Here is a 14,145-nt window from a genome sequence, read left to right on the forward strand (position 1 = left end):
GAAGCAGATTTTCAACAGAGAACATAATTTTTAGGAACAGAGAGACATGCAGACATTTTGAGAATTACTTATTCAAATGGTACCTCTTACACCCCTTACACAAGTGAAAACTAAAGACACTGAAAACTTGTAAAATTCTCCTTTTGTTTTTGTACAAATCATCAGTGTTGTTTCACTGCACTCAAGCTTTCAAGTACAGGAACTCCGACCATCAGTCCAGTACAGCAGAACGCATGATAATGAAACTTACTTACCCTGTAGATTCCTGCTGGCCTTAAAATAAGGCCATTGCTCCAGAGAAAAGCCCTCAAAGGCCATGCACTAGAGATGGATTTGTGGTTGGGATTTCTAGACATTTATTTCAGTGCAAATCCTGCCAGAAATTGGAACTTACTGCTTGTTGTGAAGTTACCCTCGCCAGCCTGGGGAAAGGAGTCTACGTCTTGGATGACTTGTAGCACTCCCACAGTCTGGGCTGGGGGATCCAGGGCCACTGAGCTCTCATTCACGGTTATGTCGCTGGCTCCCGTGATCTGGTTGGTTGGTGGTCCTCCTATGGATGCTTCCAAGTCTGGAGGTATATCATCCATGCAATCTGCATTTGGCTAATGGGAAAAAAAAGGAAAAAAATGGAGCTCCTATCTGCTAAAAACATTACATTTACTTCTTTCTTCTTCTTCAGATTTCAGTATTGAAAATGGCAACATATAATGAATAAACACACAGAGTTTGCCTTCATGTACTTAAAACTTAATACAGTCTGTTGGAAGATAGACCCAAAGTATGCCATGGAAACATTGAGTATTAAACTGTATCACCTACAATTGCTAAACATTCTTATTTATACTTCTAAGAGAGTTTGGGAATGTGCACATTAAAAAAAATAACTCACTTATTGGTATGATCTGCTCAACATAGGGATATTGCTCAATCAGATCACAAATGTAAACAGGCAGGAGCTGAAGGGGAATGATTATCCTTTCCTGAAATATACATTTTACAGAGCCAATATCTGAGCTTACAGGAATAAGAATTCAAGGGACCTGCCTGTGGGTGCATCTATGCGTGTGGTACAAAACTAGAAGCTAAAGCTGTTTATAAGACAAGTTTCTAAACATCAAAAGATCATTTCCTTTGCTAATACTGTATTTGCTACAAAATACAATTATGAGGAAAGAAACAAACACACTATAACGGGAAACTGAAGAGCATTATTCGATTCACAGCCTTTCTTGCTATGTGAAGCAAGACCAGTGACAGAGAGACATAGCAAGACTGAGCTGCAATATGTGGACACCTTGTTAAGTTAGGAAATATTGATTTGTTTCCATTTATCTTTATTCTCCAGGAACCAGACAGCTAGTCTGGATCAGTCACTTAGGTTTCCTCTAACTTCAGTGGTTTGAGACATTTTTGCTGTGTGATTCATCCCCTACCCCTAGGTATGAATTGCTCCCTCTGCCTTCCCTCTGCTCAGCACTAACCAGAGACAGGGCTCAAGCTGCTAGACTGGAAACCCAACATCCAGATGGCCATTGTCAGAGGAGGTGTACTCTGGTGGATCTGATTTTTATTCTATGCTTAGTTGTCTCACATGCCAAGACACTTCAGAAAATCTCACTACCTGCCTATCTCCAACAGGAGGCACCAAGCAAAATATGATACAGCAAAGGCTTAAAGAGAGATTTAACTTTAAACACAAGAGAAATCCCCTTGAATTCAAGCACAGAAGGTTACCATATGTTTACTCCTTTTTTTTTTTTTCAGACTCAGGAACTTAGCACGTTTTCTCTTTTTTCACACATTTCCTGTCTGATTGTTGTCACCTCTTAAATATTTTTTTCACAAATGTTCCTAATGAAAAAGACAGGCAATTTGAGTAGTCTTGTATCCACAAACTGAAGTTTGGAATGAAAACTAGAATTGTTGTTGTCTGGCTCCAGTCTAATCCACAAGCAGCAAGAATGCCTCAGAATTGGGATAAAAAAGGAACATTCAACTATAGCATGAGGAAACTCATTGAATTTGTACTTTTCCAAGTGAAGTACCAATCACTTATCTGTAGGACAGGGATCCAAAATTATCCCTTAGATCTATCACCCTTTCCCTCACTCTTAGCTATTATAAAACAATTTTTTCATAATTTCATTTTTAATTTAATTTACATTTGATGGCAGCATATATTAAAAACAAAAGGTCTATTTTTCTCCTATAGTAAAAACTATTTCAATTTTTCAGGGGATCAGTTGTCTATCCTTTGTTCTGATTCCAGTTATTCCTAGAATGGGGTTTTATCACAAACTTTTAAACCTTTTAAAGAGGGGGATTATAATTGAAAGCCAAACCAAACATTAAAGATGCAAAAATAGTATTGCTTGATATTATTAATCCCTTTACTCCTGAATAATTTTTTAGTTGGAAAAAATGCCCCAAACTAAGCAGCATGCTATAAAACTAATTATATGAAACATAATAATAATAATAACAATTATGTTGATATAATAGATATAATATCTTACATAATTATTATTATGTAATAAAATTTTTAAAAAAATATTATTGATCAGAAAAAAACACCAAACCATTATTTCTTTGGCTGCCAGAGTGACCCAGATACATTTGCTACATTTAATTATATTGGTTTCACTCGTGCCCTGCATGTAAGTGCTTTCAGAGCACAATTCCACTAAAGTCAAGGGAAGGCTTTGTACTGACTTCTGAGGGCTTGGCTAAGGCTCTTAGTGAATAGCTTCAAGTCATACAATCCGCTGCCAAAAATGCATGTGACTGCATATCCAGCAGATGTTTGCAGAAAAGGGAGAGAAGCAGAGGGAAAATATTTTATGTGATATGATTGTCCCAATAGCAATGTAGTTCTTTGAAAGTGAAAGACACTTCCAACTGGTAATCCATTTCAAATATTGCAGGTGTAGTCTGAGCTGGATTTGCCAGCAAAGAGACAGTGGAAAAGGTCAGGCCAACCATTTGCTGGTAGGTAGTAAGTTAATAATCCTATGGAGCTACAGAGTGCCGCGGAGAAAAGTGGAGGTGTTGGGGTGCCCAGCTACTGTGAAAATGAGTGCAGGAGTTTTGGTGCCTCATGGCTGCCTGGGAAATCTGAGCTTAGGGTAGATAATATTTGAAGTCTCTATTACAAAGTAAATGCAGAGTTTACTTGTGAATTGAATTGAAACATTTAGATATTCGGGGTTTAACCAATCCTTTCCTGGAAAATCCCAAGTCTTCCAGCTAAATGAAGCACAATATATCCACAGACACGCAAGCCAGGTCTTTAATAACAATCATAGGACAAACATGCATGTGGCAGGAAAAAAACCCCATAGCCTGTCATGGTAAGATTTCCTCATTTCCATCAGAGGCTGATGCCTGCCTAAGGCTTTTTCCTTCTTTTGTGTGTGGAAATTTCAGCTAAGAGGGCTCAGCAAGACCCAAGAATGTGGCTAAGGAATGACATTTTGCTTCATCCACTCTACAGAAATGTTTGCCACCTCTCACTGAGAAGCCCTAGAACTTTACAGGTTCTTTTAGGGCAACATCTTTTCCCACAGCAGCCTATGGACAATTGGCTAAGTGATGAGTCTCTAAAAACACCAGTTCATGTGTGCTGGTGGCTTTTTTGGCTCATGGGAGCACCAGAAAGCACACCTTAGGAAATGATGTCCACCCTAGGCTGCCCTCAGCTGGTGTTGGGCAGTGAGAAGGGTGAGGACAACATGATTTCTATGCAGATGGAAAACAGGTCCTGTGAGCTGAGCAGGAGATCAAAAGGACACAGGTTGGGCAGGAGGGGTTATGCAGAGGAGAAGCAGGAGAGAGCATAAGGTAGGAAAGCGATAAGCATGAGCTGAGGTGTATTTTAGAAAGAGAAGGTAGAAAAAAGAGAGGAAGAGGAGCAACTGATACCAGTATAGGAATTTTTAACTGTCAAGCTACCAGATGCTCTTAGACCTCCACTTCCTTTGCTGTCAGCCAGAGGAGACCTGACACAAAGGCTACCATCTACTCCAATTTCCCACGGACAGCAGCTCTTACTGTAAGTCACTTTGAGGGATAAGGCTCTCCCTTCATGAACCTATCCAATGATCCATGTATGCCAGTATGCCTCCTCCAAGAGAGGACTGTTTTCAGCTTGTCTTAGAACAACCTGAAGGAAATTTTTACAGAAATTCATACAATAAAATCCCCTAAAAAAACTTTGCTAGCGGAACATTAACATCCAAGTGCTTTATTTTTAGTGTTAAGACAGACCAACACTAAAGCTGATTCGGAAATCTTAACTTGAACCAGTTGTTCATGTAGGTTACAGCAGCATCTTTAATTACATGCCCAGTACAATTATTTCCACAGAAGCTCCATGCAGAAAGCTCTCAGTGAGGAGAGCAGGATGGATGCCCATTCTGCTGTGCAGTACAGAGAAGACAGGGAGCTACAAGAAGGGAAACAATGGCTGTGGAAAGTGAATGGTGCTTCAATTGTTCCTGGCAATTAGGTACTTCTACACCTGCCACTACAGAGCTGTTCATATGCAGTGAAATCCAGCCATGTAAACCAAAACTTCTACAAATGGCCTCTGGGCATGTTTTTTGTTCCACTAGCTGTGCCCAGCCTCAAACAGCCTGTGGACATGCTTAGCCTTCAGCAGCAGCCAGTGAAGCCAGTGAGAACTGTGTTCTGGATGTAAATTCTAACAGCACTAAACTTTCTGGGACGCCTTTAATATCTCACTGCAGCTCTCCAGAAAGCATTGGTCTGGTTTGTCTGTATCTCCTGATTATGAAGCTGGATAAAGAGCAAGTTAATGAAGTGCTTGGACAAAAATCTGAATGGGCCAGTGTGAGAGCAAAAATGGTATGGTGCTGTCAGATGCACAAGGAAGCCATGGAACAATACAGGCAGGGAGAAGAGGTGTCAGAACCCTGTGTAACTGCTCGTGGCAGGCCTGTGAGCTAAGACATGGAACCTGGGGAAATATTTCCGTATTTAAGTCGAGGTGCAGAGATGCTGAATGACAGAGATAGCCTTCATTCTGGTTTTTCATCTCAAATGCTGATTTTAACAGTTGCGTTTCGATGTGTTACCCTAGCTACAATGCCCTGCTTCTTTTTCCCCTTTGCATGTTTTTTGTTTGGATTATATTAGGTTTATTAACATATCTGCCTACAACCTGCTTCCTAGTCTCCATGAAACGGAGTTCTCTGGGACTGGCTATACCAGCTCCCCAGAACGTTCACGTGAGCTGTTTTACTTTATATAGCTCTTTCAAATGTGAACTGGTGCATCACTGACTGAAGCTCGGGGCGGGGTATTTACAGCACCTGTTAATGCATCAGCTGGAGGTGTTTCATTATTGAACTTCACAAGCCTTGCATAGTGGGGGAGAGTGACTCACTCCTTCCTGGTGAAGCCCCTGAGCTTTGCGATAGTTCCAGTTGGGAAACTGTATGGCAGACTGGACAAACACTATCTGAATGCAAAGATGTGACTTAGAAAGATCAATTACTTTGGCAGTTTCTAACCACATTTGAATGTTCCAAATAATGAAGAGCTTAACAATTTCTTGTATGTCATGTGCTCCACCACATGCTTAGTAACTGGGAGAAATGGCCCTTAACTGGAGTTAGGAATGCAGATCTTGCTCCAGATAGACTTTAGGAGAAACCTGACAGAAAAGGACTTCCTTCCCCAGAACAAGCAATCAGTTGTCCTTGACAAGTATAGCAGAGAAAATTTTATTTCCAGACTTCCTGCTTTCATATTTGAACCGAGCGCATGATTAAAAAAATAAATCCAGTTCTGAAAGCTATGTGAAAGATTCTATAAAACCACCATAACACCAGTGAACAATCTTCTGCTCCACCAAGCAGGCAACAAGACATGCACATCACAACACCCAACCAACCCTCATACACACAGTCTTCCTTGCTAATACAAGTGGGGTGCAGGAGAGAGGTAGAGTCAGACATTTCCAATTGTACTTCCCTTTATAAATCAATTAATTATTCAATAACATGGCAAAAAGAGTAAGATGGGAACAGACAGGCAAAGGCTAGGGATATACCCAGGTGGCTGGTGTTTCCCTTCTGCCCCAATGGGCTGCTGTGCAAAGTGCTTACCGGAATCCCTAGAGCTTTTAGAATATTCATTTTACACATGGGGCAGGTACGATGGTCTAGCAGCCAGGGGTCAACACAGGACTTGTGGAAAAGATGCCTGCAAAGAAAACCAGGATATCTTAGTTCAAATGCACCACAGCACAATTTACCACTTAGTACCAGATGATACTGAATTCAGTTAAGTGAGAGTATTTCAACTCGTGCAGTTTGTGACCTCTGCAAGGACTGCAAAACTAGGTCCTATGCACACAAGGCTAAAATGATTCCTGCAGCAACTCAAATAGATGTGCACATTTCAGTGTGTTTGGAATAGAAGATCTACATAATTAGAGACTTAGGGAAAATATACAAAATGCATTAGCAAACCCCATATTCTTTAAATGTTAAAGGCTGTCAGTAAACAAAAGCTGCTTGCTGGTAAAGGTAAAAATCATGTTAGTTTTTCTTAATGGTTCTACATACAAACCTGATTACACATAATTTAAATGTGAAGCCATTGAGGGTCTAGCATTTTTCGGGATAGAGGCATAAAGAAATAAAATGAATTAGAAAAAAAAATATATACTTTTCATTTAAACAGAAAAACCAGTACAATGCTTTTTAAAATATTCTCTCTGACTTCCCTGCTCTTTAGAAGCTGCCCATCAGAGAGAGCTCCTACACAATTCCCTGAAGGAATTGTTGCTAATCCTGTTCTGAGTCTGAAGCGACCACTAAGCAACTACCTGAGCTCCACAGCTGCTGGGCAGCACTTTTCCTAGACATTAATCAGGTGGAGGAACTGAAAGTTTCTTGTTTAGCTTTGCCTGATGCAAACTGATAAAGACTGTAGAGATCTTTAGTGCGTGTACCTGACTGACTGTACTCTCTCTTGAGAGCATATTCTGTTACTTGGAATACTATGAAACATTTCTTCACCCAAAGGGTGGTCAGGCATTGGAACATGCTGCCCAGGGAAGTGGTATCTGAAAGCACTTAAAAGACGTGTGGATGTGGCATTTGGGGACTTGCCTTAGTGGCGGGCTTGGCAGTGCTGGGTCTGTTGTTGGACTTGAAACACCTAAATATCTGTATGATCCCAAGGCTCTGCCTGGAGCATGGCCCATACCAGCCTCTATGAGGAAATGCAATCTCTGAGAGCGCCAGAGTCACTTAATGTACCAAAGTAACTCTAGATATTTAACAGCTACTTATTCAGCTGAATGGGTCAGCAGACGTACTGTGTCACCACACGGCAAATTATTGCATTCCTGTGCTTTGTATCACTTCATACAACTATGGGAAAGAGCAAACGTTCTTGGAAGTTTGATCTAGTCTAATTATATCAGTTGGCTGGGGTATCAAACCTCATTTGATCCTGCATGTCAACGTGATTAATCAAATGAAGCATTGTGATATTTAAAGTTTGAGCCACTACTTTACTAAGGCTACTAAAGTTCACAGCTGGCCTTTCAAAGACGACCTGACCTAATGGATAACAACAAATGAACCAGATTTTGGTCTCTGTCCTGCTTAACATTTCCTTCCTTCCTTCTATCTTAGGAGGGGCATATTCAGCACATCATCAGACAAGCATTCTGAATTGGTGAAAGCATAAAGATACAGTTCTTAGGCATGTGTAATTTTACATTTAAAATTCTAACGAACAGATTTTCTTGAGTTTGTTAATTCATGGAGGATACTGAAAGTCTATGTCTTGCCTTTCAGCTACATGAAATAACGATGAAATTCTTGTCAGCGATTGGTTTTCTTTAATTATATAATCAAATTCATAAACAAATATGCTTATTGGCAAACACGTTTGTGCCAAAATAATCTGTCCATTTACAAAACCGGAGATATTTATTAATCTCTCAGAAAACAAAACAGATTTCCAAAATCTGTTTTGAATAAAAAATACATAGTTTCCACCAAGACATTTTACCATAGACCAGAAAATCCCCTTTTGTTTTCAATCTCCAGCTTTGAAAGCCTCAGTCAAACTGGGATTCATATTAGAGAATTTCATGATGTTTCCTCATCATCAAAAGCTTGGAACACTTTCATGCCTTAAAGACCTTAAAATCTGAAATTCAGTGTTCCTAAAGTTGGGTTCAAAAACAATATTCTAAAATAAATCCTAACAATGCCAAGTAATTTAAATACATGACAGATCCTGTCACTTTCCACTTCTCAATACTAATTTAGCACAATGTATTATGACTCCATTAATTTCAGATTTAATATACACTACAGAAGGAACTTGATTATTTGACATAAATACACAGAATAATGGAATGGTACTGAAAATCAGATAAAGATTTGCCTTTTAAAATTTTTGTACTGCATTATACAATGAGCTCTTATAATATCTGTTTTGAACATGTAAACATTTGTGCAGGAAGCAAGGTGGCAGGCTTTGCAGATCTGGATTTGAAAGTTTATTAGGTATAGCACTGTGTACATGCTTATGGCATTCAACAAATTGCCAATTGTTTCATGTTCCAAATTCACGCAAAAGAAGGGTCAGCACAAAGTAAGATGAGAGAGCAACTGCAGTATTTCACTGTCACATGGTAAGACAAAGATGTAAAAAGATCAACTGCAACAAACTCCCTTTGCAGTTCTGAATGATGCAAATTTTAAATTGAAGGAGAGGATAGAGCCATCATGGATGATTTCAGAAGTAATGACCCATACAGGGAGACAGTAAGAGGTGTTTCAAGCTCAGGCTCAGGACATGGCTTTCACAATTAAAGTCAAAGCTAGAAAAAAAAAATACAGGTTTTTTTCCCTGTTGTGTGCAACCACATTCATTGCAAAACCATGTTGATTTGGATGGGTTGGAAAGTTTCTCAAAAGAACTGCAACTGATTAGTTGACAGAGAGGAAGGCGAGATGTCACAACCTCATAAAAAAAGGTTTTCATAAGGGGAAGGAAACAACTGTTCTCCACCTCTCCCAGGGATAAGAGGCACAATGGTGTTGTTTAAACTGCAGCAAGCGAGATCCAGGTTACACAATAAGAAAGGCTTCGCCACAGTCAAGGTAACGAAGCACTGCAATAAATTATCAGGGGAATTTGCAGTCTTCATCCTGGGAGACTGCAGATTGTGTTGGAAAAAGCTGCCAAAAACGACACATGCGTGCCAGTGCCCCTGTGCTGTTCCAGAGGTGGTGGCCTCCTGAGATCCCTCCCGCACTCTCCTGTGACTGCACGTGGCTGTGCAAAGCTCACAAAACACAAAGCAAAAGAACCTCAGAGTCCCAGAGCATTCCATTTACTATTATCTAAATAGCACTTCACATTTTTTAACTAGAGATTGCTTTTGTTTGTAACGTACTTGTTTTCTTTAAAGCTGCAATTTTAATCATACAAGGAAAAAAACCATGTCGCACTCAGCCAAAATTATAATAATAATAAAAATGTGACTGTACTACAACTATTGTAAAGCTTTCAGCTTGCCAACAATTTTGAGAGGCTTTTTTTCAAGATTAAGGGAAACTGTTCTTCTCCCACCTTCCATTCCTAGTCTCACCTATGCAAAAAGAGAGGCACATCCCTGATAACCCTAAGTAAGAGCATCAGTTGCCTGGATTAGACATAGGGCTGAAGTAAAGGATTAAGAATTTTTGTGAGAGACTGTAGCACTGTAGTGTCCAACAAGAAGGTTTGAGATTTTAGGGGGTGCCTGTACAGTATCATTTACTTCTGAGGAGGACACAAGAAGATGACATTGAGGGTGAGAGGAGGAATCAAAGGGAAGAATGTGTGTGATGAAATAATTTTCATAGGAAGCTAATAAAAAGAAAAAGCAGGAGTGAAAACTCTCTGAACTCACAGTTGTTCATAGAGTGAAGGTTCAGGGGAAAAGAATGAGGTGGAACAAAGTAAGAGAATGTGTTTATTGGAGAAAGAAATGAAATGGCAAAAAAAAGAACTTATGAGGCACTCAGCAGAGATAAGGTTGAAAGAAATGTCTTGCCTCTCTGTAGTTTAGTAAAGTTAGTAAAAGTTTAGTTAAGGGCACACCGGGAGCAGCAGCACCAGTACCTTCTCCAAAGCTAGAGCAGAAAAGACAATGGTGTTTTGAAGCTGGAGATGGAAGACAAGCAGAATGAAGTAGGGCTGTGACAAGAGATGTCACTCTGGGAATGACGAACTTGGTTTCATTTGATCTTGTGTCAATGCCCTCAAACTTCAGAGATGTTTGCTACCATTAAATATAAAACCGGCTGCAAGTCAACGCTTTTTACTTTTACCAAGTGTCATTCCTTATTTATTTAATACACTCTGTAGACTGAAATTTATTAATACAGTCAGTTGTGGGAACTGCCTGATGAAGACAGAGAGGAAGAAGCACAAGTTCATTTGGAATTCTCCTCTGAGCTTTCCAGAGTGGGGTACATAAAAACAGCTATCCCAGAGCCAGCAGAAAAGAGAGGACATTTGGGAAAACAGCCAAATCCTAGTAAACATGTATCTATTTGACTCCTGAGCTCATCTACTGCTATACTGGCGGCTTAATGAGGTTCCCATGTTAGAAACTGCACATGGCTTAACTGAGGATGCCAGAGTGGGAAAACTACAGTCTGTAGGTCTTTATCAAGATATAACACACTCCTACTCACTTCACAGAAACAGAAATTAATCCACTTTCTTTTTTGTTTTAGATGAAGAGATGAGACTGAAAACAGCAGAAAGAATCATGAGTACCATTTCATGTTTCAGAAATTCAAACCCATGTGAGTATGTAAAACACTCCCCTCGCAGTTTGTGTAGCAGGACAGCCAGGGTTGGTGAAATAGCTACTTGAGAAAGATCTTTGGGTTTTTATAATTCCAGACTGCTGAGGCTCGGTCTGTGGGTATTTTACAAGACAGTTCTGCTACTCCTACCCTTTTAGCATGAGTCATTTTCTGGGCGACCTTTCAAGTCAGCCAAGAACTAAATACCACCTGTTAACTCTGTGTTTCCTATTCACTGTGCTTGACCCAACGCCGTGGATGACAAAGGCTCACTGAATTATGAGGTGAGACACAAGTGAAAGCTAAAGCTTAAACATATATTTAAGCTGTTGTAGATCTACTTCCAAACACTGCCTGTCTCTGTCATGCAAATTTTCCAAGCTTTATTCTGCTTCTGTGCAAACAGGCTTGATGCCAAACCAAGGTCCACATTTTCTGGTAATTTCTCATTTTTCTGTATTTCTGCTTCATGAAGTGATGTGTTTGTGTCTGCTTGTAGAAAAAAAAAAAAAAAAAGAGTTCACATGCAATTTGTGGGAGATTTACAGTAGGTCAAATTTATGATTAATTTATGATTAATCTGTTGCTTTGTGTTAGCCATTTAGTGATGGCAGTAAACAGATTTAATGAGTCACATGAACTAACAGAAATGGACAGCTTGTAACATTCAAATATCTACTAGGGTACAACATAGCTGGAAAATAATCAAGTATTTTGGTTTCTCAAGCCAGTGAGTATTACACAGGAGAAGAAAGAAGTTCTATTGAAAAAAATAAAATCTCTGCTCTGTATGTGCAGCAGTTCAGATTGGTATTTCTAGGGAAATCAAACACTTGCTGTTCCTCTCCTAGGGGCAACTGATCCTAGGAAATTTCCTAAGAAATTGATTTCCTCAGAGAAATCCTCCATTAGGTAACAATTCACAAATGACAATACAATAGCACAAAGATGAATACAGCTGTTAGAGATGGCAAGAGGCTGCACTCCTGTGTCACATCACTGTGGGTGGACTTGCTGCACAGGGCATCTTCTCATGAGGCATGTTTTACTCAGTGCATCTCTTTCTATGGCTGGGGATCTTTTTTGACAAAAGTCATCCTTTTCTCAAGCCCAGGACAGCGAAAGAAGTAGCTCTATTGGGAGCAGGAGCCTGCTCTATCCCAGGCTGCTGTGGCCAGGGCTCACCTTCAAGTCAGAGGTAAATTCTCCTAAGGCATTTATTCTGGGCTGATTAAAAAAAAACAGTGAGGAAAACAGATGAATCAAAACTTTAGTTTAAAAATCCCACTGAAGACTTTGTTGTAGGACCAGGTCAGACAAAATTTCTGACTACCATACTAAACCCTCAGGGTCTCACCACCATCAACACTAGTTTCACTTCACATTGAATAAAGAGGCATTTCAGATATCTTTACCAAGAGATTTTAAACAGGCCAAAATAATAAACTCACCCTTCCCTCCCCAAGTTCTCAGGTAATCTCATCAGCGTGAAACTGAGAGCAGAGACTGTCCTGAAGTAGAGATTATTAGAGCTAAAAGCACCTTCAATTTACCTGCAAGGCAATATCCTGACAACATCATTGGGCTTGTAGCCTTCGATACAAACAGCACAGTTATCAAAGTCTGGCTCAGTCTCCTACAGGAAAGAGAATATTCATCATATTCATTTTTTTATTTTGTTAGCTAATCTCTTCATTTAAGAGCCTACATGACAAAGTAAAACAGTCACTGAAGAAGACTGCAAATCCAGTAATGCATTTCAAAACCAGCAAGTCAGGTTTTCTGACATGTTTCCAGTTGGAAACTTGTACTGGGAAGCATGCAGATTTATTTAAGATGTTTTAACTTTCAGGATTTTCTGCATCTTTAACTGAATCACTCTCTCTGCCCACTTTATTCCATCCGTAACTCACTTACCAGCACTCCTCCCCCACCTGAAGGACACAGTAGCTAAATAAGCAATTGGCATTTCTGCTCTGCCTCATTGTCCCAGAGGCCTGAAGGAATCCTCGGCACAAAGTTTCATATAGTAACAAGCATTTTGAAAAATTACCTTGTCACCTTTCCTGATCGTCCTGACTTGCAGCTTGCTGATTGCTTTCTTCGCGGCATCTCCAAGCCGGCGCTGAAATACAAAATTTGCTCTTAAGCAAACAGTAACTCTTCATGCAGAAATCAAAACTTTTTCTCCCTAGGCTTCTTAATAATTTTAAGCACATGGAACAGGGTAGTGTATAAATATAAACATAATAATTCATAATAAGGGCACAGTAGGTGCACTACACTGCAGCAGCGAGTACCAATGTAGGTAACAAGTCCACTATTTGGGTATCCTACTTCTTCCCTCTCTTTTTTTAATGACACTTGTTAAAAAAATATACTGGGCAGTTATCAAAGTGAACACTGAACTTTATTCTTACTTTGTTCCATAACTAGTTCATGATCTTCAGCAGGATACAACTTCTGAAAGTGAGCTGTTAATTTTTTAACCATGAAAACTCTGAATATCTCTCCTGTCTTTTTTCCTGCAATACAGAGTTGTCTACCTTAAAAAAATGAGGTGGAAGCACCTGCAGTTTCTTACAGGTAAAGCACTACATAGTCCTGCAGTAACATCCTGTCCATACATAACCATTTGCTCATGCTTTGCCTTTCTATGTTTCCCTCCAGTGGACCATAAAGTAATTACCACATGATGTTTCTGACTGTTCTCCCATATTTCCAAAACACTGTTACTGTGCTGGCAGGGTCACAGCCACCAGGATTAAAGTATGTAATAACAGCCTGACGCAAAACACCCTGTCCTCAGACACTGGAGACAGACATATCTGCCCCTTGCAAGAGCCTGCAAACATTGTGGGGTAGTTCACACAAACGCTGCTCAGCACCCTGTGCTATGGAGCTTGTTCCTGTATCAGTGCTCCAAGGACTTGGCTGCTCACTTGTGCTAATCCAGCAACAAGGCAGTCGGTCTGTAGACAGACTCACAGGCTGGAAAGTCTTTGGGAGGTCATGTACTCCCACCCCCTGCTCAAGGCTGGGTCAACTTCAAAGTCAGAGCTGTGTTAGTCAAGTTTTGAATATCTCCAGGAAAGGAAATTTCACAACCTCTGTGGATAATTTGTTCCAATGCTTAACCAATCTCAGTCTTTTTTCTTCTCTAAACATACTAATGGAATTTCCCTTGCTGGTAATTTGTGACCATTACCCTGTGCACTTCCAGGAAGAGGCTGATTCTGACTCCTCTCCAACCACCCTTTTTACAGCTGGAAGCAGAGCCCTT

The 14,145-nt window shown here is 40.0% G+C and overlaps 1 protein-coding gene across 1 annotated transcript in view; it reads right to left on the bottom strand.

Moving 5' to 3' along the window:
* The window catches only part of RNF150 (ring finger protein 150), a 116,055-nt gene that overhangs the window by 24,213 nt on the left and 77,697 nt on the right, over window positions 1-14,145 (bottom strand). The window contains exons 3-6 of the mRNA XM_010412167.2: window positions 12,916-12,987; window positions 12,416-12,498; window positions 6,135-6,231; window positions 395-605 (exon numbers count right to left, since the gene is read on the bottom strand). Coding sequence (XP_010410469.2) covers window positions 395-605; window positions 6,135-6,231; window positions 12,416-12,498; window positions 12,916-12,987 — 463 coding nt within the window. The remainder of the gene's footprint in view (window positions 1-394; window positions 606-6,134; window positions 6,232-12,415; window positions 12,499-12,915; window positions 12,988-14,145) is intronic.

Source organism: Corvus cornix, chromosome 4 (assembly GCF_000738735.6).
Source record: "Corvus cornix cornix isolate S_Up_H32 chromosome 4, ASM73873v5, whole genome shotgun sequence".
Taxonomy (NCBI): Eukaryota; Metazoa; Chordata; class Aves; order Passeriformes; family Corvidae; genus Corvus; species Corvus cornix.